The 26,747-nt window shown below is 41.5% G+C and overlaps 2 protein-coding genes across 2 annotated transcripts in view; one reads left to right on the top strand and one right to left on the bottom strand.

Annotated features, from left to right (window-relative positions):
* KLF18 (KLF transcription factor 18) overlaps positions 1-26,747 on the bottom strand; it is a 151,700-nt gene that overhangs the window by 115,634 nt on the left and 9,319 nt on the right. The window lies entirely within an intron of this gene.
* DMAP1 (DNA methyltransferase 1 associated protein 1) overlaps positions 10,292-26,747 on the top strand; it is a 37,403-nt gene continuing 20,947 nt past the window's right edge. The window contains exons 1-9 of the mRNA XM_063139885.1: positions 10,292-10,369; positions 11,697-11,764; positions 13,398-13,507; positions 14,824-14,915; positions 15,384-15,579; positions 15,801-15,959; positions 18,064-18,231; positions 20,002-20,187; positions 25,862-25,933. Of these exons, the coding sequence (XP_062995955.1) occupies positions 13,406-13,507; positions 14,824-14,915; positions 15,384-15,579; positions 15,801-15,959; positions 18,064-18,231; positions 20,002-20,187; positions 25,862-25,933 (975 nt within the window). The 5' untranslated portion in view covers positions 10,292-10,369; positions 11,697-11,764; positions 13,398-13,405. The remainder of the gene's footprint in view (positions 10,370-11,696; positions 11,765-13,397; positions 13,508-14,823; positions 14,916-15,383; positions 15,580-15,800; positions 15,960-18,063; positions 18,232-20,001; positions 20,188-25,861; positions 25,934-26,747) is intronic.

Raw genomic sequence — 26,747 nt, 5'->3', positions numbered from 1 at the left:
TTCCACTTCTGGGATCGTCTCTCAGGGGCCACACACCAGCAAGTTGCCCTGGAAGTAAAGAGAGACATTCTGGGGCACCATTATTATTATTTTTTTTAAAAAAGAGGAGACATTTCTGCAATTACACAGCGCGATCCTTTGCAAAGGTGATTTTTTTAAAAACAACAACAACGCACACAACAAACTCGGCACTAAAAGACTCTGAGCACTATCCCCCTTACCCCAGATGCCCACTGACTCCCCCCGCACAGCTCCATGCCCATTTCCTGAGCCCTGCTACTCGTGGGGAAGAGGGAGGACCCTGGGACGGAGAGCCATACCACCCGTGGAGCTTGGGATGGTCCTAAGATGGCTGGAGAAAGTGGGGAAAAAGCAGTCCCACCTCTGAGTGCTCATCCCCAGTACACCCGAGGGTCAGCTGTGGGCATGTTTACACCAGGCGATATCCCGGGGATCATCCCCGGATCTCCCTGTGTGTCCACATGACGCACAGGGGATCCCAGGAGCAGGGAGGGATGATCCCTTCTTTCCACAGGATATCTTGGGACACCTTTAGCCCACCTTTTCCCACAATCTTAGTATTGTTCCGAGACCACAGGAGGTGTGGGTGCTCATCCCGGTTTCATCCCAGCTCCTCACGAGTAAACGCAAGGAGGCTGGAACTGGGCATGGAGCTCTTCAGGTGCTCCATGCCCATTGGGGGTGGAGTGAGGGGAGCGGGATTGACTTTTCCGTCAGAGCACACGTGCGCTCATCTTCTGTAAAAATAATTAAAAAATGGCGGGGGTGACATCCCTCGTTCCTCCCAGGATGTCACGCAAAGGCAAGGATCTTGCAAACAGAATATCCCTCCCTCCTCCCTCCTCCCTCCTCTGGTCTAGACATGCGCTGTGCATCATTTGGACGTGCAGTGATATTTTTTACACATACTATTATCTGATGCTATTTCCATTTTTTAAAAAATCACTTTAAATGCAAAGACACATTTAAGTTAATGTCTAGTTTGGTCCTTAGTATCTAGCAAAATATATGTTTTTGGTATAGTATATAGAGTGGCCCATATTGTTCAGCAACAATGGTACATTGAAGACTCAGTGCCTGGCCAACAGAACTGATATGTGGCATGGCACGAAAAGGATCTCAGTATCCTAGTGATCAGTAGCACTGATATGGGATTGAGACTGGCCTGGTTCACATGTTAACAAACTATGAGTTGCTGAGAAAACGAGTCGGAGTCAACATGCATGCTGGTTCCCCTTGCTCCCACTGCAATAAACAACCCAAGGAAGCGTAACCCTGGTTTATCATGACATCCCTACCTAGAATCTGGGATGTTGGGGGACAAAGAACCCAGAGTTTGAACCCATAGCCAGAGCTGTGTGTATACTCTGGAATTCTGCAGTGGTATGAAAAAATAATGCTGCATTTAACACCCTGAGAATCTTAATTAAAAGAACCCAAGCCAAGGCAAGGTGATGCTTCTCCTTCTCCTTCTCCTTCTCCTTCTCCTTCTCCTTCTCCTCCTCCTCCCTACACAGTCTTTAAGGCTGTGATGAGAGGCTTGGAAGTGCATGGGCAATTCCTGATGAGACTCAGAAGTTGTACACACAGCTGAGTAAGATAGTCTGTAGGGGGTTGTCTATGCTTTGAAATGGAATATAAGAGAGTGGTGGTAGCAGCAAATATATACGAAAGGACTTGTGCAGCCACCACAGATTTAAGTGCGAAATAGTAATTTGATAGCCCTTGAGTTCTCCACCCAGGTAATAGAACCAAACAAATTTATTCTTTATTAGAAAGAAGGGGAAATAATTACCTTGCTATACATAAAGAGCATAATTCAATAAAGCACTCTTGGGGCACTGATTGGCCATATACATGCACACGCCTGAGTCACAGTAGAGTTCCACTGGTTTATTTGGGATGCAGTATATGTCCCAAGGAAAGAGGTGCAGAGGTTATCTTCCTTCCTCACTTCTAGAACCCTCATGATAACATTATTTTCATTTTTGTCACCCTCAAGCAGTCTCAGTATGTGAATATAACGAGCCCCGAATGGTCAGTGGCAACATCAGAAAAAAATAACTCATGATTTGCTTCTAATCCAAGGAAAAACAGAACCACTACCCTTTTATGCTATATGGTGGAGATTCATTCAACATACATCACAACTGGACTTACAACAATATATGCCCGCTTCAGCTTTGAGTATTTGGACACTATAACAACAAATGAAGATTATACAGGACACTTATTAATTACTTTATTAGTTTATTGAATTATTATTATTTTGTCCTCCCTTTATTTTTATTCTTTTCTTTCCTTCTTTGTATCATTTCCCCACTAAAATTGTTTTAATTAATTTTATATAACAGTTGCTTAGATATCAATTGTTAGGGGACTGATCATTTGTTGGTTATATTAAAATAACATTTAAAAGAATTTTTTAATAAATAAATAAATAAATAAATAAATAAATAAATAAGGAGCCCTGAATACTGACAAGCACATTTCCTATTGGGCAGGGTTTCTCAAACTCTTGAATTTGACTGTATTAACACAATGTGCCCCACCAACCTGCAGGCAGCCACGTTTTGGTGTTTGTTCATACAAAAAACTTCACACCCTGTTCATTGCTGTCCTGACAGGAGTGCTAAATCCATAGTAGCATTAGAGGACAACTAGGACAGACTCTATCCTAAAGACAAACGGCCAGTACAGGGAAGACAGAGCAGCAGTGGGGAGAAGCTGGAGTCAGAAGCTTTTAATCTGAGTGGCCCCAGGATTTGGGCCGTCAGCTACACTAGCCTGGAGCTGATGTACTGAATTCCTTCCTCAATGGTTTCAATACTATTATAATTAGTAAATATAAATACACAGAGGTAAAATATTTGTAGATGAAAGATAAATACACATACACATTCAATATTGATGGCCAGCCATAGTTTATTTTGCAGTTTGCTTCTTTTTAAAAAAACTATTTTCATGTGTTTTTATGCTGTTTTTATTCTGTTTTATCTTGTACACCACTCCAAAATTTTGAATGGGGAATTTTAAGAAGCACAGAGAATATGGATAGGTGGGCATGTTTAGTTCAGTTTTGGAATAATAGGTATGGGAATCAGAGGCTTGAAATGATTTTGTTTCAATAATTACTTTTATCATAATCATAATTATTATTCTTTTTTCTTTATTAAGAGTTGTAAAAATGTTTATTATGTAGACATGTTCTTACTTCCCCTCTTCTCCTCTTTCTTCTTTTTTCCTGCTTCTCTATTAGAGGTTCCCCTTCTGTCTTGTTTTCCTTGTGCTTGTTATTGTTATATTTGCAAAAAAAAAATTTTTTTTAATTGTGCTGTGTGTATTCTTTTGCTTATGAGAATCCAACTTTCACTCAAAGAAATGTTGAAGGGAAATAGGTTGTACAAACATCACAGTCGCTTATTGGCTAGTGCTTGTGGCACCACAGATGATGAGTAATACAGTTCCTATATCTGTGTCATTATGTGACTTTTTTAAAAAAAAGGATTTTATATTATTATTTTTATTATTTTTGAGGGTAAATGCTCTTCTACTGTATCACCGAAACAGGCATACTGATGAAGAACAGAGTGATGAAAAGCAAGGTATACCCATGTCAAATATATAAATCTCTTTAAAAATTAACACACAAAAATGTACCTAACAGCAGTAAGGCTACACCCTTTCACCTGTGGTAATGCACCACCAATTTGTGAATCTATTTTGTTTCTTTTTCGAATTTAGTTACATAAAGCTGTATAGATTTCCCCTTTCCAAAAGAAAAGCGCACATCACACCCTTTTAAAAACAAAAAAGGCGTGGAAAACCCTATGTCAACACAGCCTCCCCCCTCTCTTTGCTACAGCAAGGATTTATTTATTTATTTATTTATTTATTTATTTATTACATTTATATACCACCCCATAGCTGAAGCTCTCTGGGCAGTTTACAAAAGTTAAAAATAGTTAACATTAAAAAAAAGTATACAAAATTTAAAAACCATCAGAAACATAAAAACAACAGTATCCATTTAAAATTCAACAGCTACACATTGTATGGGGATAGGATATTGGCTGGATCAAACCTAGTATTAGTATAACATTTTGAATCTGATTTTTTTTTTCATTTGCTCAAAATGGAAAGGCCCTAAGAAAAAGCCTTTCAAGAGGGATTTCCCAATGTTGACACATACCAAGGTGTGGGAAGGATTTCCCAGTGGTGACACAGATTGTGGCTATTATTTACTCTTAGATATAGCATGATCCCACACAAAGTTAGGTGTGTGCGTGCAACTGAGCTGCACGTCAGCAATGGGGGTCACATGAGGTAAAGAATATTAGAATGAAATAGCTTGGATATGCAACAGCAAGTCTATTTGAGTGATGTGTAAAACATAAGAACATTAGAAGAATCATGCCGGATCAGACATAGGGTCCATCTAGTCCAACATTCTGTTCACACAGTGGCCAACAGCACATAGTCATCAGGGGGCTGCTTGATGAAGGGAAAGCCCCGGGGTGGATCTGCAGTGGCGCTAGGTCCTTTAAATGACACAGCAGCCATTGAAGAGCCATCCCAGGGCTTTCCCCCAAACCTCCGAATTAAAAAAGTTGGGGACTTACCCCGACCTTTTTCTCTTGGACCGTGGCGACAATGGCATTTGCCATCTGTTGCCTTGCTCCAGAGCTGCTTCGGAGACATGTCTGGGCAGATGGCGAACCCTAATTGGTCACCAACTGCCCAGTCAGAGGGAGGGAACGGGCCAGCTAGCTGAATGGCCAGCTCTGCATCTCCTTGGGAAAACGTTAAAGACAAACAAACAAAAATACCCCAAACCTGGAGGGACTGAGGAGGCACGTGTGCCCTGATGCTCCTCCTTGCCTGCAAACCCCATGCTCACTCCTCTGCATGGGGATAACATGAAGAAGTGCAAATGCGGGGGTTTGAGGTCTCGCGGTACCTATGTGCCATCATCAAGACAGTTCCCAGGACTAGTAGCCATTGATAGCCTTCTCCTCCAATAATTTATCTAACCATCTTTTAAAGCCATCCAAATTCGTGGCCATCACTACATCTTGTGGTAGCAAATTCCATAGTTTATGTATTGTGTGAAGAAGTACTTCCTTTTATCTGTCCTGAATCTCCCATCAATCAGCTTCATGAGATGAATCCAGGTTGATAACCTCTCATTACAGTTCCTTACATGAGTCCTTTTGAGCTGCAATCCTACATACACTTATTTGGGAGTAAGTCCCATTTAACTCAATGGAACTTCTGAGTAGAAATGCATAGGATTGTACTGTTAATCTCTCTGTAAGTCACACATTGCTCACAGATATAATTACTATATCTAATAATACTGTTGAGAGAGAAAGGCGGGGTAAATACCTAAAGAGAGAGAGAGAGAGAGAGAGAGAGAGTACTGAGTCCCAGTACTGAAATGTGAGTGTGTATTATGTCTATCCCTTCCTATGGGGTTTTCTATAAGGTGGTGGATTGCCACTGTGATGGGCTCAAAAGCTGCACTTTCACTGCTGTGGGGCAGTGGCTAATCTCGACACTGCAATGAAAATGCAGGGTTTCTGGTGCTGGGCCTGCCCCCTGCCCCCTGCCTGGGCAGATAGCGACCAATCAGGGGTTGCCATCTGCCTAGAAGGTGTATACGCCGTACTTGCCTCGCTCCGGAGAAAAAAGTCAGTGTAAGTCCCCAACTTTTTTTCTTCGCAGTTTTGAGGGAAAGCTATGCTGTGGCTGCGAATCTGCAGCTGCATTAATGACTGACGCAATGCAGATTCACAGCCACTGTGGGGCTTTAGGCACCTATAAACAGCCTGCTGGATGCATCCCATTGCTCAGCATGTGAGAGCTGGACAGTGGCAGTCTTCTAACAGAAGAAATGGAATCACAATTGCTTTGCTAGCAATGGGGTTCCTTCTCTAGTGTCTGCTGCCCTCTCCTGGTAAGTGTGCTTTATAACAGTTTTGACAACTGTATACGGAGTGTGTCCTGGGCCCCAACAGTTGTCAAAACTGTTTAAAATTTAGGGTGACCATATGAAAAGGAGAACAGGGATCCTGTATCTTCAGCAGGTGCCATTTGTATATATGGAGAACCTGGTGAAATCCCCTCTTCATCACAACAGTTAAAGTGCAGGAGCTATACCAGAGTGACCAGATTTAAAAGAGGGCAGGGCACCTGCAGTTTTAACTGTTGTGATGAAGAGGGAATTTCACCAGGTTCTCCATATATACAAATGACACCTGCAGAAATTCCCTTTTCAATACAACTGTTAAAGATACAGGAGCCCTGTCCTCCTTTTCATATGGTCACCCTATTTAAAAGTGCTTTAAAGCAGTATTGTAGATCCTGCCCAAGAGAGAGCCTCCTTGTTAAATTGGAGGTCTTACTTTTGCTATGTTGAGAAGCAGCCAGGAAGCTAATAATAACCAGGTCCAATAAAAGTTATTGTGACTTTTCCATCTTTACATAGTTTATTGAGATTATATACAAACACAAAATGGTCTCTGGACAGTGTGGTAACCTTACAGATAGGAAGAATGGTGGATGAGGGAAAATATTGCCCAACAGATTGTTTAAGCTCAGAAGCACAACCAAATATTAATAATAAGAGAATTCTGTTTTCAGTATTGTTTTGAAAAAAGGCCCTGTAAACATGTTTAACGATATGAAACCACCATTGGGGTTGTTAATAACACAGAGAGCAATCCTATGCATGTCTGCTCAGACATAATGGATGCCAAAGTGGTGTTCAATGCTTAAAAACAATACAAAATTACAATAAAATAATAAAGCAATAAGAATAAGACAACAGCAGTGTCACAGTGAATGAGAGGAGGAGTATATTTTTAAAAAGCAAGCCAAATGCTTGCCCAAACAGAAAAGTCTTTAACTGGTAAATTAATGATGGAAATGTATTGATGAAGGGGCAAGATGGGTCTCTTGGGCAAAAAAATCCACGTTATGGGTGCTGCTTATTCTCACTATATAATCCTCAGTAAATAATGAGACATGCAGGAAAATGTTTGCAGCTTAATTGCAGAGGTGGGCAGGACCATACAGAATGGAGCAGTCATAAAAGTATCTTGCTGGTCCTAAACTGTTTAGGGCTTTAAAGGTGATAACCAGCACTTTCAATTGTACCTGGAAATGAACTAGCAGCCAGTAAAGTTGGCATAAAAGCAGAGAAACATCCGCCATAAAAATACCTCAGGTTAAATGTCTGCATTTTGAACCAGATGAAGTTTCTGAATGCCCTTCAAAGACAGCCTGACATAAGCATGTTGCAATAATCCACTCTCCATGTAATTAACTGTTGTGTAGGGTGACCATATGGAAAGGAGGACAGGGCTCCTGTATGTTTAACATTTGTATAGAGAAGGGAATTTCAGCAGGTGTCATTTGTATGCATACAGCACCTGGTGAAATTCCCTCTTCATCACAGCATTTAAAGCTGCAGGAGCCCTGCCCTCTTGACCAGATACAAAAGAGGGCAGGGCTCCTGCAACTTTAACTGCTGTAATGAAGAGGGAATTTCACCATGTGCTGAATGCATACAAATGACACCTGCTAAAATTTCCTTTTCCATACAACTGTTAAAGGTACAGGAGTCCTGTCCTCCTTTCCATATGGTCACCCTACTGTTGTGTATTCATAACCACATATACCTTCTCTAGAAATAGGCACAGCTGGCCTTTCAGCTGAAGTTGGGCAGAAACATCTGGCCACAACAGCCATCTGAGAATCTAAGAGTAATACTGGATTCCGGAACTTCCCCAAACACAAACCCGATTGGATTGCTGAGTGAATCCAAACCTTATACTTATTAGAGAGTAATCCCCACTCAAAACTGCAATGTACATCTGAGTAAACATGGTTAGGATTACCATGCATACCTGTAAAATGACTCCTCATTCAGTTTTAAGGTATTACACTTTGTGGACTATGACGTTTTTCACCCAGTCCAGCAGCATCCTTTAATTTCCTCCACTTTTCCCCCTTAACATCCTGATTATGAAAGAATTTTCATGAACTTGAAAGCCTGCTCACTAATTTGGGACTTTTTAGTTGGCCTTACTAAAGATGTTATTCTATTTCTTCTTTTGAATGTTCACACATTACAAAATTTCACATTTTCTAAACAGAAAGGCTTTGGGTTTAAATAAATAAATAAATAAACAAACAAGTGTTATCTATTACCTGACGGGGAACTTCTGGTCCATGCAGGTCCCCTCACCAAGCCACTCCTGCAGTGCTAGAGAAAGGCAGACTTTCTCTAGCGTTGGGAGAGGAAACCCTGCTCTTATATCTGATTGGAGATAAGAGTGGGGATTTCCTCTCTCAGCAATATAAAGAGGTTGTTTTTGTCTAACCCTGAGAAACTCCTTTACTCTGTGAAGATAGGGGAATACACATAGAATCTATGTGATTGTAAAGTTATGGAATAATGGACAAACCTCTGCAAATATAGAGTTTCAGGTCAACTGGAATTCAAAACTGCTACAGGGTAATGGAATTCCTTATCTATTACCATGCTCCCGAGGTCCAAGAAAAGAGCGCCATGGGAATACTGATGGAGCTGTATTTGCAAAAGCCATGAGCCAAGAGCAGTAACCCTCACTCTTGAGTAATCTCTACCAATAGGTGCAAGTACGGGCACAGTTGCCACCACAGGTTTATTTTATTTATTTGTTTGCTTACAATATTTATACTGCTCCACATCCAGGATATTTCAGAGCGGTGAACAACAGATAGAATAAAAACAAAAACATGATATTAAAATTACTATTTTTAAAAAAGCAGAGTTCTGTTAAAAACCCGAGTTCTGCTATAACCACGTCCGGTCACTCAAGGAAAGCTTCCTGAAACAACATTTTCAGGAGGCACCAGAAGTAACACAATGTTGGTACCTGCCTGACTTCCAGTGTTAGGGAATTCCATAGGAAGGAGGCCACCACACTGAAGGCTCTTCTCCTGTTTGGTCCCTATTGGGCCATAGGTCCATGTGGAACCATGGTGGCAGTTCCCTCAAATATGTGATACCTTGGAGCAGTTGATGTATCTTATCTGTCTACTCTATAAGATGAACTAAGGACACAGTTCCAGTTTTCTAGGGACAGTCTGTACTGCCTAGTACTTGTCTTGATAGATCTCTATTCCTACATGTGTTTTTTGAAGAGATTTAGGGATATTTTAAAACAACATTTTAGTGTGAAGTGCACACAGATATGGAGTTAACTTTGGTTTTGTTTTTTAGTTTTTAGCACCCTCCCAAGCCTGTAGAAGTTAAAACTTTGGGAAGTTGGATGAATCTTGACTAATGCACATGCATGCAAATGTGCATGAACCAACAGTGCAATCCAACACATGTCTACTTAGAATAAAGTTCAACTGAATTCAATGGGGCTTACTCCAAGGTATGTGTGCATAAAATTGCATCAACCTGACATTTCATATGCTGCAACTGGCAATGTTAATTTTGAACGGTTAAGTAATGAAAACATATTATAGTCAATTCTCTCCCCCTCCCCCTCCCCCCAACAACACCCTTTTGCTTTTAAATCATGTGACTCGATCTAGGCTATAGCAGTTAATTTTCTTCGTTGCCTAAACAGAAAATATCAGTGCACCGTTTATGTTTCCTGCATGACTGTATGCCCTATTTAGATACCAAATGTTCCTGACTGTAGTGTTCCACATTAAGTACAACTAAATCAATTGTGACATTAAATTTTGTTCAACATTCATAACTTCTTTTTTGTTTACGGAAACAAGGGTGGCCAAATTACTACCAGGGGAATGGATGCAGCGCTCAACAGGTGAAGATTATTTTCTTGCATTGTGCAGTAACAGGGAAAGGGGAATGCACTGGACTCAGGATGTTGAAACTACAGAAAACTGTTTTTTCTTATCCGTGAAATGTTTTATGGGTCTTTGAGTCGCTTTAGAAAGGTTATTCGATCTGAGGGCTCTAACATTGGTTGCCTGACGTGTCTCTGCCTGTCACGCGGTACGTGGAGTGAAAATCGCCTCAGAATTTAATATAAACCAAAACGGCCGCCAACAACGTCATAGTTGATCGATATTCATTTGGATTTATTTTTAAAAACAAATTTATGAGTTTTCGTGATTTTTCGCCTCAAGCGAGAACCGGAACTAGAAACCTTGATCGCAGACGCTGCCCGAGCCTCACTTTGTGCTGCACCTTCGGACCTAAGAGAGAAACTATTCTCTGAGAAGCGGGGACCGGAAGTGGTCCTAGGAGATCTGAATCGACGCGAAACAACCGCTCCTGCTGCTGCCGGTCTGGAGCTTGGATCGAATCAGAGAAGTAACGATATTAGGAAATTAGGGCTATCTCTTGAGTGGGGCGGGAGACCGCGGGAAATGTGTCGGGAAGCGAGAACCGCTGAAGCTAGTTGAGGCACACGGTGTTGATGATATGGTTCAGGAGACCTGGGAACTTCTGAGCGAAGTGTAGTCCGTAAGTGTGGGTGCAGGCAGGAAAGCAGGAATTGAGCATCTGGAAACCAGGAGGGGAACCTTTGAACCTTTAGAAAGAAGTTGATATATGTGTGTGTGTTCGTAAGAATGTATTTACTAGGTAGTATTCGGGGAGTTTTCCCTTCGGTTTATCCTCCCCTAGGACGTCTGCATATGGAGTGGTGTTAGACTTAATGCAAGGCAAATATATCGTGTGAATACGTTTGGAAGTAGTCTTCTAGAGAAGTGTTTCATTCAGGAGTATTTTTTAATCTCTGTTTGAGGACTGTCGTTTCCTATGAGGGTTCCTTTTCTATGCAATTTCTTTCATTTGTATTGATGAGAACAACTACTGGAAAAAGGCAGCTTCAAAATAATATACCATAAAGGACTATGAAAATCATATGTATGCATAATATATATTTTCCAAACTATAACAATATTACACTTCTATTCTGAAAAGATTGTCATGAAATCCATGTCCAATATGACAAGTCTGGATGCACTCTTACTAGGGAGTCCCATTGAAATCAGTGGGACTTAGATCTGTGTGAACGTTTGTAGGATTGCATTGCATGTTATAAAAATACAAAAAAAATTAGGTGTTGGACCAAAACTGCTTCAAATGTACTCTAATCGTATGCTTTGATGTATGCTTTCTTCATGGATTCTCACATAATAATCCAGGTTAACCACAGAAGGGGAATATAATTATCTAGTAATGGTAGTAAGAATTATGGTTGAGTGTACAAGTTCACTATTTATTTAAAGTGATTTTATCCTGGCTCTTCAGCCAAAAAGGCTTCCAGAGCAGTTTACATATAGTCAATCAAAGAAGACAATGGAACGAAAAACAAGGTTTAAGAATCTTAGTATGGTATTTCATATACACCAGTTGAAAGACTTGAAAGAATTAACAGTGCAATCCTATATATGTCTACTCAGCAGTAAATCCAGTAGTTTAATGGATCTTACTCCCAGGTATAGGACTGCAACCTAAGGACATATCTAACGGTCAGAACATTTGATGCAAGAACTAATACTGATGGAAAAGTTAACCCGTTCAGAAAGTGAATCAATCTGGTCTGGAATAGCACTATAATATTGTATCTTTTTTTATCATTGCTTTGTCCTTTTTTGGGAATGTCTTTACTGAGAGCTGTACTCATTTTTAGGTGTACTGGATGTCTCAGGTCAACACAGTGGGAAGTTATTCATGACTGGCTGTTTGTGATTCTAACAGGTAAAGTGACAGCCCTCACTATTCATTATTCACAAATAAGAATGGCAAGACACAGTTTCCTCATGAGCTCTTGCAGATGTTGGTCCATTTTATTATTTTGGTCATTAGCAGTAATGAACTCTGTACAGACGAAAGTACATGTTGGTCTGATACACCATCCAAAACATTTAATAAAGTGCACATGGGCTTTGGGCAAAGCAAAAATCAGAGGGCTACTTTCTGTGTAACTGCCATATGTGCAGAGTTGTAACGATACCACTAGCTGGATAGGAGTCATGGTGAAAGGTTTGGAAGAATAACTCTACTTATACTGTGGAAATGTCTGAGCATGATAGCATTTTTTATTATGATGTAAGAAGTGAGCAAAGTAGCAAATAAAAGTTGTGTAGTCTTGTTTGAGATAATTCAACAACTGAAATATATACATGTGCACACACATATTTTACTATGTCTTAGAAAAATGCTTTCTGTGTTACTCTTGGGGATATCCCCACCCCTTTTTATAGTAGATATGTGCATGCATTCACATTCTTGTTGATCAAGAGTTGGATCCAGATTTAGTCTTATATAGAGTAGGCCCATTGAATTCAATGGGACTTAAGCTGGTCATGAGTAACTTAAGTTCCTCTAATTTCAAAGGGTCTCCTCTTAAGTATGACTAAATAGGATCCAATCTCTTGTACTGGAAAATGTTTGTTCCCTCACCATGTAAACAGAATGGTTTTTATTTCTTTTTCATCATAGCAACTTGGATTTTCTAATTGTATTTTATGGAGCAATTGTGTGTGGGCATCATTATAGATTGGACAGTGGATTCTGAGTGGCTCTTTTGTTTCTGGAATTCTTACTAATCACCTTTTTGCATCAGCCATGAATTGAGTCTGTACCAAAATGTCTACATGTTTTGTTTTGTTAGATTACACGTATGTTACATATATGTGACTACATTTATTTTATTTTGCATCAGAGATTAAAGTTTCAAATTATGTGACTGGTGTGGTTGTATGTGTTTTCCTTTGGGAAGCACAACAAGAAGATTCGATCATAGGTGGACTTGTAGTGGTAGGGATGGGGAGGAGTAGCCAAAGAAGGCAGAGAGAAACAATAGAGCACTAAGCCTCCATCTGGAAGCCCAGCAGCGAAGCCCTTTGGATTCTAAGCCTTAATTAAATACTGTCTGTATTTTACACATAATGCCTGGAAATGTGAATTTCCTTAATAAAAGCAGAGGTTTTTCAGGATACCAAATACTTGTTTCTGCAGTTGGGTAGAAGCATAGGATACACGAAACCCTAGTCATTGGATCCCTGGGTATTGAAGTTTGAGGTGCTGTCAGGACTGTTGTAGCTGTTTGTAATTTCTGTATGATACACGTGAAGTAGAGATGATTAATTCCAGAATCAAGAAGAAATTGCTGAGCAAAGAGACTGTGGTCTGGGGATGGAGTCAAGAAATACAGTTAATTTTGCAGAGACTTGTCTATGTCTGTTACGTATTTACATGGACACTGCAGGGTCCATGTAGTTATAGGCGGTGAGTAGATTCAGCATTCCACCATTATGTATTCATAATTCACTTGCTTTTTAATCATGGTTTGTTTGTTTGTTTGTTTGTTTGTTTGTTTTTACTTTAGGCAACAAAATGACCACAGGAGCAGATGTCCGTGATATATTGGAACTGGGAGGCACAGAGTCTGAGAATGTAGGAACTATTAATAAGAAAGACATCATCAATTCTGATAAGGTACAGTCTTGGGGTGGTTCAGTGAATTGAAATGAATCCTCGTGGCAATGTATTGGAGTTTTGGATTTATTCTGCTTTTATTCATACCTTTCCTGTTAAATGTGGAGATTTCTACAAGATATTCTCATCATGTGATTTTGTTTAGGTTTTGTGCTAGCCACATATGTGTGGGAAGAAGTATATAGTGGCGGAATCTCCACTTACGTTGACCAATGCTAAGTGGCTTAATCATCTTGTCTTCTGCCTTTTTAAAGGAGGTGGGGCAACTTCCCCTGCTTCAGAGCCCACAGGACACATGTGCTTTGGGTAGAGGAAGAGGAGAGGAGAAGATTGCAAGGAACTTTGCTGTTATAATTTTAAGCTACAAACATGCAACAGGAACTTATTGTTGATTGGGATCTTGCTATCATAATTCCCCCATGTTGGAACCTTGCTAACTCTGTTATTGAACTATTTGAGAAACTGATTTGGCCATTTTTAAAACAAAACCAATAGAAAGCATGTTCTTTAGTGTTTATGAAATCTTCCTGTATTTGTATGTCTAAAGAAATTATTGTTTCTGTATTTGCTGGGGAAAGCAATTTGGTATGACTTAATTCAGTTTTGTTTCACCTATTCAGTGAAATCTTATATATACTGCTAGGATGCATTACCTGAAGGCTCTCTTTCTGATCTATTAGTGCAAATCAAATATGAATATATTCCACTTTTCTTTATAATGTTTAAATTCTGAATAATATTCTACATACCATGGTTTGGGGGTTCACAGAACACACCTGAGGCTGAATTCACACCAGAGCTCCTCTCTTATTCCCTCCCCGCCTTCCTGTTTATCCTTGTTACACCTTTTGCCTTGTTGAGAAGAGAGAAACATGCTGTGCAGCTGAACAACAGGAATGTGAAAGGATGGGAGGATGAGGTGGGAGGTGGGTTAGAGAGGCCTGGCTGATACTATAGGGATTGCTTGTTGGTTAGTGAGCCACAAATAGAACCTCTGCTACTCCCCACCCTCAGTATGTTCCTACATTTTGATAACTACAGGTGAAATAGGAAGTAGAGGCTTTGGGCTGGGGAGAAATAGAATACAAAGAATGCCTTTCTCCCCACCCCCACTCCCTTGCATACTTGACCTGAGCATTTAAGTGAAATTAGGGGTTGCCATAGGGCATCAGGAGGGAGAGAACTGGTAAAACACACACCAAAATAACCAAAAATAATTGTTCCCAATTCCCCCCGCCCCAGTAACTGATTTTAATTCTCCCACAAAAGTTTTGCCTTAGTGCAACTGAGCCTCTAATAAAGGTTTTCTTTTTCAGAAAAAATCCAAGAAGTCATCAGAGACCCTAACATTTAAGAGACCAGAAGGAATGCACCGGGAGGTCTATGCACTGCTGTACTCTGATAAAAAGTAAGAGTTTTGTCACAACTCTGGTCATAGATAGTGGATGCCTTCCCTTAAGCAGCCTCTCATCTCCTAGACAAAGGGAGGGGAACCTCCAACCTATAGGACTAATATGGCACGTGTTAGTTTGTTCCTTGATTGTGTGCGTATGCTTTTTCAAACCTTCATCAGAAAATGAAGGAATGTGCAGTGAGTGAGAAGTCAGAAGTGGTAACATATAAAGACCTTCTGTTATTTATTTATTTATTTATTTATTTATTTATTTATTACATTTTTATACCGCCTTTACATTGTTCTGTAAAAGTTTGGGTTGTGTGCTGATTGTGTAAGATCGATCTGGGCTATGGAAAATTATATTGGCCTCAAGCCGGCTTAGGCCTTCCTCAGAGATCATGGAATGGACAATGAATATGTCAAATGATCCTCATGCAGACAATACATTCCCTTAGTTTACGTCTTGTGTCTTTGTTTCAGAGATGCACCTCCCCTTTTGCCCAGTGACACGACACAGGGCTACCGCACGGTCAAGGCAAAGCTGGGCTCTAAGAAAGTGCGGCCCTGGAAGTGGATGCCGTTCACCAACCCTGCTAGGAAGGATGGAGCTATGTTCTACCACTGGAGGAGGGCAGCAGAAGAGGGCAAGGATTACCCTTTTGCCAGATTCAACAAAGTATGAAGGCTTGATCATGGCTTATGTTGTAGGTGTGGGATGGGAGCAGCTGCATAAACATGCATCAAAGTATCTCAAAGGACCATCTGGTTGCCACAAAGCCACAAATTAACCTCATCACTCATGTGAAAAGTTGGAAATTACTTAGGAGCTTGCAGGTTTGGTGACTCTTATGTCTGTACAATACTAAAATCTCTCAATCTGTTCTCTTCCTGCTGTAGACAGTGCAAGTTCCAATTTACTCAGAGCAGGAGTATCAGATGTACCTTCATGACGATGCCTGGACCAAAGCTGAAACAGACCACCTTTTTGACTTATCACGACGGTTCGATCTCCGCTTTGTGGTCATTCATGACCGTTACGACCACCAGCAATTCAAAGTAAGTGACCTGGTTTGCATGGTGCGGCTTGTAGTAGTTTATTTAACCCACGGGTGCCACATTGCATATCCATCCCTTGCTTGTGGGTTGTCATGTGAACCTATTGAGCATGGGTTATGCGATGGTTGTTAAACCCTCTCATAGCCCATGCTCACCAGGTTTGCATGATGCGACAATTCCTGAGTGGGTGTTCCATATTCAGAATGGTGGCTGCATGCTATTGTGTGAATGGACCCAGTGCTTGTTGAATAATACCTTCTATGTATAAGGTGTCCTGGTGCAGTTAATTGAATAACTCATAGTTACAAATGGCTGTCCTATAGAAGAGGTGAATACTGAACTTGGAGCAAGAACTGTTTATGCCCAGAAAGCTGGTTAATTTAGGGATTCCTGGCTTCTTTTCCTAGTTCTGCCACTCAAGTTGTCTGTGCAATTTTACCAACACCGCCTGCATGGGGTAAGAGACATACAATAGCAATGGAAATAAGGTGGATAAACCTAGGAGATGCTCCTCAATCCTGGAGGCAGGTGTAGCACTGATTCCATCCTTATTAAGGCACAAATACCCTTCAAAGTCTGACAAGCATGCAGAAAGCTCAGTCCTCTCTGTATGATGGCAGGGAAGGGAAGGGAAGGGAAGGGAAAGGGGTGGGGGGTGGGGTGGAGGACACCCGAAGCTGTCTTGAATGGGGGCAGCGAGAGTGATGGCTGAGCTGGCTGCAGGATGGCGCCGCTCTCGGTGCAGATGTCACGATGGTGCCTGGCAGATCCTGTCATATATCTTGACTTCAGCAAAGCTTTTGACAAAGTGCCCCATGATATAATAGAAGTAGAGCTTCCAAATCACGTGAGGTCCTGGTTCCTCTCTATTCGGCCCTGGTTAGGCCTCATCTAGAGTATTGCGTCCAGTTCTGGGCTCCACAATTCAAGAAGGATGCAGACAAGCTGGAGCGTGTTCAGAGGAGGGCAACCAGGATGATCAGGGGTCTGGAAACAAAGCCCTATGAAGAGAGACTGAAACAACTGGGCATGTTTAGCCTGGAGAAGAGAAGACTGAGGAGAGACATGAGAGCACTCTTCAAAGACTTAAAAGGTTGTCACACAGAGGAGGGCCAGGATCTCTTCTCGATCCTCCCAGAGTGCAGGACACGGAATAATGGGTTCAAGTTACAGGAAGCCAGATTCCAGCTGGACGTCAGGAAAACCTTCCTGACTGTTAGAGCAGTACGACAATGGAATCAGTTACCTAGGGAGGAGGTGGGCTCTCCCACACTAGAGGCCTTCAAGAGGCAGCTGGACAACCCTCTGTCAGGGATGCTTTAAGGAGGATTCCTGCATTGAGCAGGGGGTTGGACTCGATGGCCTTGTAGGCCCCTTCCAACTCTGCTATTCTATGATTCTATGATTGATTCTATGAAGATGTAGCAGCTGCTTTTTGATCTCGTTTGCCTTATCCTATGTAGTGGTATTCCCAGAGCTAAAGCCTGCTTTTAGTTTTGGAATTAGCATAGTATAGGCTGGAAAGCATTTGCGGCATCACCTGACAAAACAGAAGAGGAGCATTTGGCAATCATATAGATCTAAGCAGTTCTAGCAAGCACTGGAGACATAACTTCCCTTCTGCAGGCCTGGATGTAAAAAGCTAAGGGCACAATCCTGTGCATGTTTAAACAGAAAAAAGTCCTACAAATCCCAGCATTCCTCAGCCAGCCATTGGTAGCCAATTAATTGTGAAGTAACATGTATAGTGTTGATAAAGATAGTGCACAGAAGCAGGAGGTATGGATCAGAGAATTTTGGAGAATGCCAGGATACAGACTACAAAAGCCCATCAAGTCCTTTCCCTGGCTTCTGATTCATTGGGCATATAACTTCTAGATTTTCCAAGATTTTCTAGTGAGGGCTATAAGCTTCTTAAAACAACATTAAACTATAAGGATTTTGATTAAATCATCATATTGTTATTAGAATGCAAGGACGTAGTCTTGCCAGTATGTCTGTACTATGCAGATTTCTAGTAAAATTACATAGTGGTGATAGAAACCCCTAGGCTATGCAGTTCTCCCCTTTGTTTTGATTGCTGTAACCCTTATTCTCTCCTTAGAAGCGTTCAGTGGAAGACCTAAAGGAACGCTACTATCACATCTGTGCCAAGTTGGCCAATATTCGTGCTGCTCCAGGCACTGACCTGAAAATCCCTGTCTTTGATGCTGGCCATGAAAGACGCCGAAAGGAACAGTTAGAAAGGCTATATAACCGGACGCCAGAACAGGTATTACCAGGGAACATTAGACGAAAACCAGCCTTGAATTACTTTCTATTGGATCAGTAGCAAAAACTGGAACATGCCTTATACTGTGTCAGACTATTGGTCCATCTACTCAGTATTGTCATCTCCAGGGTTTCAGGCAGGATTTTTTTCAGTCCTACCTGGAAATGCTAGGGTTGAACCTGGAACCTTCTGTATGCAAAGCATGTGCTCTACCACAGAGCCAGTGCCCAACCCACCTTCCTGTGGGTGTTACCCAATATTTTTTGGAACTGTTACCATGATTCCCTTTGTAGGCAGCATTAAGAAGAGATCATCTGCATCTCTTGAGGACCATTAATCATTTTAAGTTTTCTGTGTGACTAATGACATAGTTAATAGAACACATTGACTAGGTTCACACAACATGCTAATCCATGGTGGTTTATTTTCCAGAACAACCCATGATGGGTTAGTGTGTTGTCTGTGGGATGTGCCCCCAGTGGGTTATTTCCCCCAGATAAGCCACCCTGAGAACCCACAGTCTGCATTAAGGGTTATTTTACCTATGGTGGCTTAGTGTGTTGTCTGTTGCGCCCGTGTGGGTTACAGAGATTGCCTATAGAGCTGCTCAGCAAGAGCAGCCCAAAATGCTGATGCCTTTCTTCTCCTCGCAAGTGATCTCTATTCCTGCTGCAAAGGAAGCTGGGATACCTGTCCGCTGGGTGGGAAGGACTGCAGGAGGAAGAGGTGTGAGGGTGTGTGTGTAATAAACTACTCTGTGTAACTTGTTTGCTTGATCGCCTGGCAGGAGCACAGTAGGTTGCTTGCATAACCACCTACCCGGTTCAGTTTGCCACGCACCATGGATTAGCATGATGTGTGAACCCAGCCACTGTCATAAACATGTAATTGGATTTTTGTTTGAGAAGGCCCCTGAATTGATAGATACCTAGTAGTGCTGTTGACCCTTGTCAAAATCTACTTTTTGATTTCAGATAATGTATTTAAGGAGATATTTTTCTTCCCATCCAGAGATGGGTATTTGTGTTATTTAACGGACAGGGTGGGAGGCGGGAACTGTTGCCTTCATTAGACATCTTTAGTATGTTGCCTTTTTGGAGAATTTAAATACATTAAGGGGCTTGATTGTGAAGATTCAAGTAGCAATTGACTGACCTGGTATGAGGACATGAAATGTATGGAAACATTCAAACTTCTGAGGAAATTAAATTGTCAGCAAAGTGGGAGGTCATTTTGGCTTGGTAAAACCCACTAACGAGATTCTGAGGGTAAGAGGAGCTCTGAGGGTAGGTAGAGCAGCCTGACAACTGGAAAGCTCAGTAAAGGAAAAGAGCCAAGAGATAGGATGACAAAAAAGGGAAAGGCAGGGTCTAGGAAATTTTGGGTGGTGGTGGTAGTATGGAGATGAAGAAAGTGGAACTGTGGAGAATCCTTTTATAAGCAAGAGCTAGGAAAGAAGAGACAATGAGAACAATGGATGAACAAAGGAGCTTTGGAAGCTGGAGGGTGATGGATCATGCAACTAAGGGCATATAGTGTTCCATGTTCCATGCTGTGAGAAGCTTCCTGAGCTTTTAAAGGTTACATGGCAGGGAACATTCTACCAGATGTTGCTTCTTTTGTCTGTAGCACTGTATTCCTTGGCCCCTGGACGGCCGTAAAGCTGGGGAGACTTGGCCTTCGGAAGAATAACTGTTGCCGCTAGGTGCCTCACTTGTACTGCTTTATCAGTCCTACTTCCCAGCTGTCTTTCCTCTTTTTCATCTGTAGGTGGCAGAAGAGGAATATCTAATCCAGGAGTTGCGGAAAATTGAAGCCAGGAAGAAAGAGAGGGAGAAGCGAACACAAGACTTGCAGAAACTCATTACAGCTGCTGACACAACCACTGAACAAAGACGTGCGGAGCGAAAGGCGCCCAAGAAGAAGCTGCCACAAAAGAAAGAAACAGAGAAGCCTGTAAACATCTTATCCTTGTCCTCTTTGCTTGCCCTTTGTTATGGCACTACCTTGCAGTTTGCCTGCCAGCGCAGCGTGTGAGGAGTAGTTGACTGTCCCTCACCATAAGTATAGGTTCTGCGATTTGGTTTGTTTCTCTTTAGACCCTGATGGTTGTAAGCTGCAGAATGGTCAGGATTAAGTTGACCACTCTGCAGCTTAAGTCCGTTTTGTCACATTTTTTAAAAAATGCAACAAATATTTCCACAAGTTTTTATATACATGCATATGTATTTGGATTTTCTCACAGTGTATATCGAAAATCCATTCATTCACACGCACACACACACACAGAGAGATTATCTAAATGTATACATTTCTAGCACATTTCGTCCTAAAATATTCATTACAAAATGCGTTTTGGTGCATTTTTGAGCCAAGAATGCATCACCGAATCATAAGTGTGAAATTCAAAGGATGATTGTGTTCTGATCCACACATTATAACCAGGAGGAGTGGATCAGGTGAGTTCAGAGCAGAATTCACAAGAACTGAATTTCTTAAGTATCTCTGGTAGCTTCCCTGTGAAGCCTGCTGCCATAGGATGAAGTGGTCAAACCCTCTTCCCTGGGTTCCATGATCCTCTAGATCCGGCACAATTGTTAGACTTGTAGAGGAATTCAAACTGTTGCAATCCAGCATTAAAGCCTGTCTAGTTGAAAGATTATTATGAGTTCATGAGCGCAATTTGGCCTAGGATGGTGATCTTATTTTTTCCTGAAGTCTGCAGATGATAGGCAGGGCTGGATACCTTAGGGAGCAGCTCTGGCCTTATGATGTCTGCTTGATTCATCTTACTTTGTTCAGTCTTTAACATGTCACTTGCTCTGTGAAACATGATAGAAATCAGGGGTAGGCATCCTAGTGCCCTCAAGATGTTTTGGATTACAACTCCCATAATCCCCAGCTAGCATGGGTAATGGTCAGGGAGTTAACCCAAAACATTTGTAGGACACAATGTTGCATAATCCTGATATAGATTATATTATAGACTGCAATATATTCTGTAGTTCTAGGTGGAGGAAAACAGAATGGCTTCATGTGTAGAATGGTGAGCAGTGCGTTTTATTTAGAATTCAGTTTGGAATGGTAACATTGGTTCCATGCAGTTTCTGGAAAAGATTTTGCCTTTCAGTGGTTTTGAGGGATGGGATAAAGTAGGGCTTTTTATTTTTTGGCATGCACCATTTTGTGTGCCTGCTGTTGACTTGTTTTGTGCAAGACAGCTTTGAAGATGGGATAGGATGTTCCCAAGGGTTACGGTCTGTGTTTCTGCTTTCTCTTTGCTTCTCAGATAGTAGTGCCTTGCCAGCCAGATTGTTCCATGCCAGTAGGATATGGGATTAAATAGCCCATAAACTTGAAATGCTTCAGGCATGTTTGGTTACCTCCCCCAGTATTGCCCGGGGCCCTTGTGCCTGCGTGTAGGGAAGCACCTCAGGGCTCCTGAAGGCAGCTTCTGTTGTTGCACTAGTGCCATTTCAACCATGACAGAGTCCATTAGGAGTCAATTACCAAGTGTAGCAGGAAAACGTTTTTTTAAAAATTGCATTTTAACTAAGAATTTGAATCGAGGCTGTATCAGCATCGTCTCAACAAAGGGAAGTCATTTACCAAAGAGTCAATTGAGGTTGAAGCATTTACAGCTCATGCTGGCGTGTGAGGTATAGCAACCTGTTTAATTGCTCTGATGTGAGGTGAAGACAGACTGTGCGGTGTAGGAGGGAGTTAGTGTGTCCCTCATTTTCATTAGGGATTAGGCAGATAATTGTTGAGAGGAGGTGTAAGGGCCCTCCTAAAACTGTTCTGAGATTCTCTTGAATTGAATGAAATACATTTTTATAGACACTTGGCTGCCTTTAGTATGGTGAAATCTACAGGTCCCAGCATGCATTGTTGCTGATCTAGCAACCATAGTGTTCGCCTGTACCCCTTCCTGTTGCTGTCACAATAGTCCATCCCTCTAGCTTTGGCTGCAGGTCATCCTAAAGCTTGGGTTCAATTGATTTATTAGTAGTTGTATTAAAGTGTTCTTTATAATAATACTGTATGTCATGCTAAAGAACCCAAATAGCATATTTTGACCCATTAATGTGGGCCCAGGTGGTAAAAGGTATTATTATTTTAGGGATCTAGTACCTAATTTGTTGTGATTGACGTAGACTTCTTGGGGAGAGAGTGGGTCTTTCCTTTGGAAGACCAAATTGGATATCTTAAACAGGAAAAGTCTTGGCCAAGCACAGCTAAGCGGGTTTGAAAAGGGCAGAAGGGGATTCCCTTATCAGCGTCATTCCAGTGACTCCTATACTTGGTGTGTAGTTGATACCTCAGCATATCATTTGGTTCACAGAATGCACAAATTGTTTCATCTATGGTTCACAGTATATCCTTTTACAAATTTGACCTTTCTGGGGGGAAACGCAGAGTTTTCCTCCTCTTTGGCAGTGGAAGCTGTTCAGTAAGAATAACAAGGATATGAAGGACTGGTGATGTTTATTCCTTTGGAGAAGCATGTATAGAGTATCCAGCTCAGCACCATTTTCTGTCTTCCAGTGAGCTCCATTAGCTTTCCTTGGTTACTGTATCACCAACACACTAAACAGGACTCACAGTATTTGATAGATTTTTCTGTCCTTAATACCGTTGGGGGGGGGCAGTTTAAAATAGGGCACCCCCGGCTGCCAAAAAGCACTCCCTGTATGCCTTGTTTTGAAGTGAAAATGTGGCTTTTTTTCTGCTACTGAAATTTGGCGGCAGCCACTTGGTTAGTGTTGGGAGCTGCAGAAAAGGCTGGTGTGTGGGTGTGTCTGTGTGATGTGGCCTGTGGGCCATGTGTTGCCCACCCCTGCTGTAGATTGTAAGGACTGTGATAAGGATGAGTTTAGTGCTATAACCAGTAACATTTGTACGGGGGGGAGGGGAGAGTTATTCTGTATTTTAAAACAATGTCCATTTTGCAAACTCTTCTATAAGGGAATATCCATTTCTGTCCACCAGAACAGGGACAGTTGGAGATGTTTTTTGCAGTCTTTCCTTGGCATCCTTTTTATGTGCCAGAGACATGGAATTCAGTGTGAGGAGGGAAAGGCATAGGAATCTTCTGCTGGCTTTCTTTCTCTGCTGAGGATCCCCTTGCACACCCACTTTTAAAATTATAGCTTAATTGTCTGAGAATTTATAGTATTGAAACATTTGTGAATCTGCAGTGTTTAAACAGCAGATAAATTATATGCTTAGCTTGTAATGGGGAAATATTTGGCTAGAGGGGAAAGACATTATTCCTTGTGAAAAATGTTAGGAAGTATGAGATGAGTAGATTTCCCCCCAGCATGAAGTCCACAGAGGGAGCAAATGAGAAGAACAGGAACAATAATGTTAAATACAAAGGGTACAGGAGTTCAGTACTTAATGCAAGATGACACAAGAGTAGATGCTGATTTATTGGAGGCTGAAATGCATTGACGTTTTACCAGGGAAGCTGTGAAAACATGTAGTCATGGGCGGTTTGTGTGTGTAAAAATGTTCTTAATGAACCTGAGATTCTCAAGATTTTGAGAAGTCATAGTTTTGTATTTCAAAGTCAGATTCCGAAATATATGCACAGTTGAGACCATGCAGGGTTCAGATACACTGTTATGATAAAAGTTGTACTGGACAGGACCATCATGCCATAGGATAGGACTTGGGGGCGAAAAGGTCAGACTATTCAAGTGACAGCAGGCCTCTACTGATGCACCAAAGTAAAAGGATTGAGGCCAAACTCAACACCTTATCAAATAGATAAAAGCAAACAGTTGATTTAAACCAGTGAGCAAAATCAATGTGGTCATTGATATTGTGTAAAATGATGCATGAAGTTAGCTTTACTTATAGAAGAGTCCAACTGTGAAGTGATTGGACAAAACAAAGATGTAGCAATTAATCAAGGATTTGGAGATCTGCTGGCTTGGACAGCATTCTCATAGACCTGTTTTTTGTGATGCCCTGTGGATATTAGTCTAGGAAGATTCTCACAGTTCGTCTGGAAGAAGTTCTGTTAGGGTAGTGCAGTCTTTGACATAAAGCACTCAAAGGAGAGATTCACATGTCATGCCATTATTCCATCTTGTCCATTACCTGCCTCAGATGTTAGCTAGTTTTGAAGTGTGCAAGATTACAGGCACGACTAGAGTACTCCAACTCCTGCAGATCACTTCCTATTGCAGGACTCCAATGGAAAGGGATGGTTTGGCAAGGGACTGGGCAGCCAAACAAATTGGTGCAAATGGCCTTCCTATATTTCATGATCTTTAAAATCCTACTGTATGGTAGGGACATCCTGGAATAGTGATTTCTGAATGTAGCTTTGTGCTATAACAAAATTATATATATATATCTTTTTAACTTGTTGCATGTTTGTTTCACTAGGTGACCCAGCCTCTAATAGGAAGCAGAACATATTTCTCTGTTCACTTTTTCCAAACCATTTATTATTTTGTTTGCTTTGGCTACAAAGTTCTGGTTCCCGAAAGCCTTCTGGAAGCTGCTGCTCCTGCATTTTGCAGCGAATGAGGCACTATGTTGTTCTCTGTAGTGCACCGTGTCCCACATGCCCTAGTCAAGATTATGCACATTTACTTGGAAGTACGTTCTGCTGAATTCGGCGTGACTTAACTTCTGGGTAAATATTCATAGCATCCTGCTGCAAGACTTTGAATTGTGTTATCTAATGGCAGTGGATCATTTTTGTTTTCCTGCATTGTTCTTTTTAAAGCTGTGATGAATTCTTTTTGAGGAACCTATACAAAATTCTTCAAGGAATGGATGCCAAGTAGTAGTATAAGTATACTTGGGTCTATTTTGTTTCAGTTCATATCACATTTTGATTAATGTGAACTTCATCTCTCTGTCCTTTTAGTGCTATGAGACCTCTTCAGTAATGCCTCACTGTTTGCTTTAGATACTATTTTAAAAAATAATTTTAAACAGACATTGGCCGGGTTCACACAATTGTCACGGATCATGGTGAGCTGTGCACGCACAGGTACCATCCTGAAAATCCAAGATGCAAAATGCAACTTGTTGTGTTGTCTGAACCCAGCAAGGATGGGCTGTGCGAGGGTTAAACAACTGTCACATAACCCTAAAACAGGCCATGGGTTCTACAAGGGTTGTTTAACCCTTGCACAGCCCACCCTGTTGCATTTGGACAACACAACAAGCTGTGCTTGTAGCTTGAATAATCCAAATGCCCACCCCCTGCATGCGCTGTAGCCTACTATGGCTTAAATAAGCCATGGTGGGCTATTTGATTGTGTGAACAGGCCCACTGTACCATCCATATAGATAGATTTTTTACTAGCAGAGATTGTTGATATCTTAATGTATTAAAGCCACTTTTGTGCATTTTGAATGATATTTGAACTATTGGATTATTAATACTGGTGCTGGTGCAGGATCCTAAATCCATAGTTTGACTCCGTCCTGTTTATCAGAGTCATGCAATTGCGCTCAGAAGGAATTCTGCCCTTTTTAGTTTAGACATGTGTCGCTGGCAAGTGCGCTCTGGCAGGAAGTGGTGCTTTCCTTTTTGGGTTGCCTTTGTGCCTCCTTTTGCATTTCCTTTATCAACATATTGTGTCTCTTTCTCCTTTAGGCTGTCCCTGAAACTGCTGGCATCAAGTTTCCGGACTTCAAGTCTGCAGGTGTCACGCTGCGAAGTCAGAGGGTAGGCTGCTGTGCTGGTCCTGGGAGCCTACATGGGTGCTTGCTTGTTTTCATTTCCTATCTCCTCTCCTTTTAGAACTGATTAGAGTCCAGTGGAGTGTGGGCTGCATGAGTAAAATGGACTCTAGCTAGTCTCTGGAACACTAGCTGTATGTTTGCTCTAGAGGCCCAGCAGAGGTGCCAGTTGTGCACCCCTGAATGGTCTTATATGCCTCAACGGTTCTGAACCTGTCTCTTTCCTCTTACACTTCCACGTAAGGCCAATCTGTCATGCCTGATAATAGGACCTGAGCAGGGTATGTAGACAGGAGAACAACCCTGGGAAGTCCAGTGGGAAATGGATGACAAGGCGGCTTTACCTCTTGCATGTTTCATGATGCCTGCTATTAGTTTGACTAACTAACAGTTTAACATTTAACCACAAATTGCAGATTCATCTCTGGTTTTCATAGCATTCTTGCGTGATGATCAGGATGAATCAAGTTCTGGGAGAGCAAGTGGTTAGGACATAGAGCAAATCTGGCTATATACTGTCTGACTTCTGAAATTACTCAGAGGACAGTTTAATGTTTCCTCTTTGTTTGTTTTTCTCTTATTTTTACTTATTGCATAATGATTCTTTTTCACCTAAGCTGCACCAGGCAGATGTGTAAGGTGCAGTTCAGGAGGCACTAGAAAAAAACCATTATTCCCTGGTGGATGTACTCCTACCCTTGTATCTGGAAAATGTCAGTTCATCCAAGGGAGTTGACTTGGAGGCTTCTGTCAAGTCACTTGCTACTCTGCCTTAATTCCTCATTAGTAAAATGAGAATA

The sequence above is a fragment of the Elgaria multicarinata genome, chromosome 1 (genome assembly GCF_023053635.1).
Source record: "Elgaria multicarinata webbii isolate HBS135686 ecotype San Diego chromosome 1, rElgMul1.1.pri, whole genome shotgun sequence".
Taxonomy (NCBI): Eukaryota; Metazoa; Chordata; class Lepidosauria; order Squamata; family Anguidae; genus Elgaria; species Elgaria multicarinata.
The sequence above is the reverse complement of the archived record's forward strand: the minus strand, read 5'-3'. Positions and strand labels throughout refer to the sequence as shown.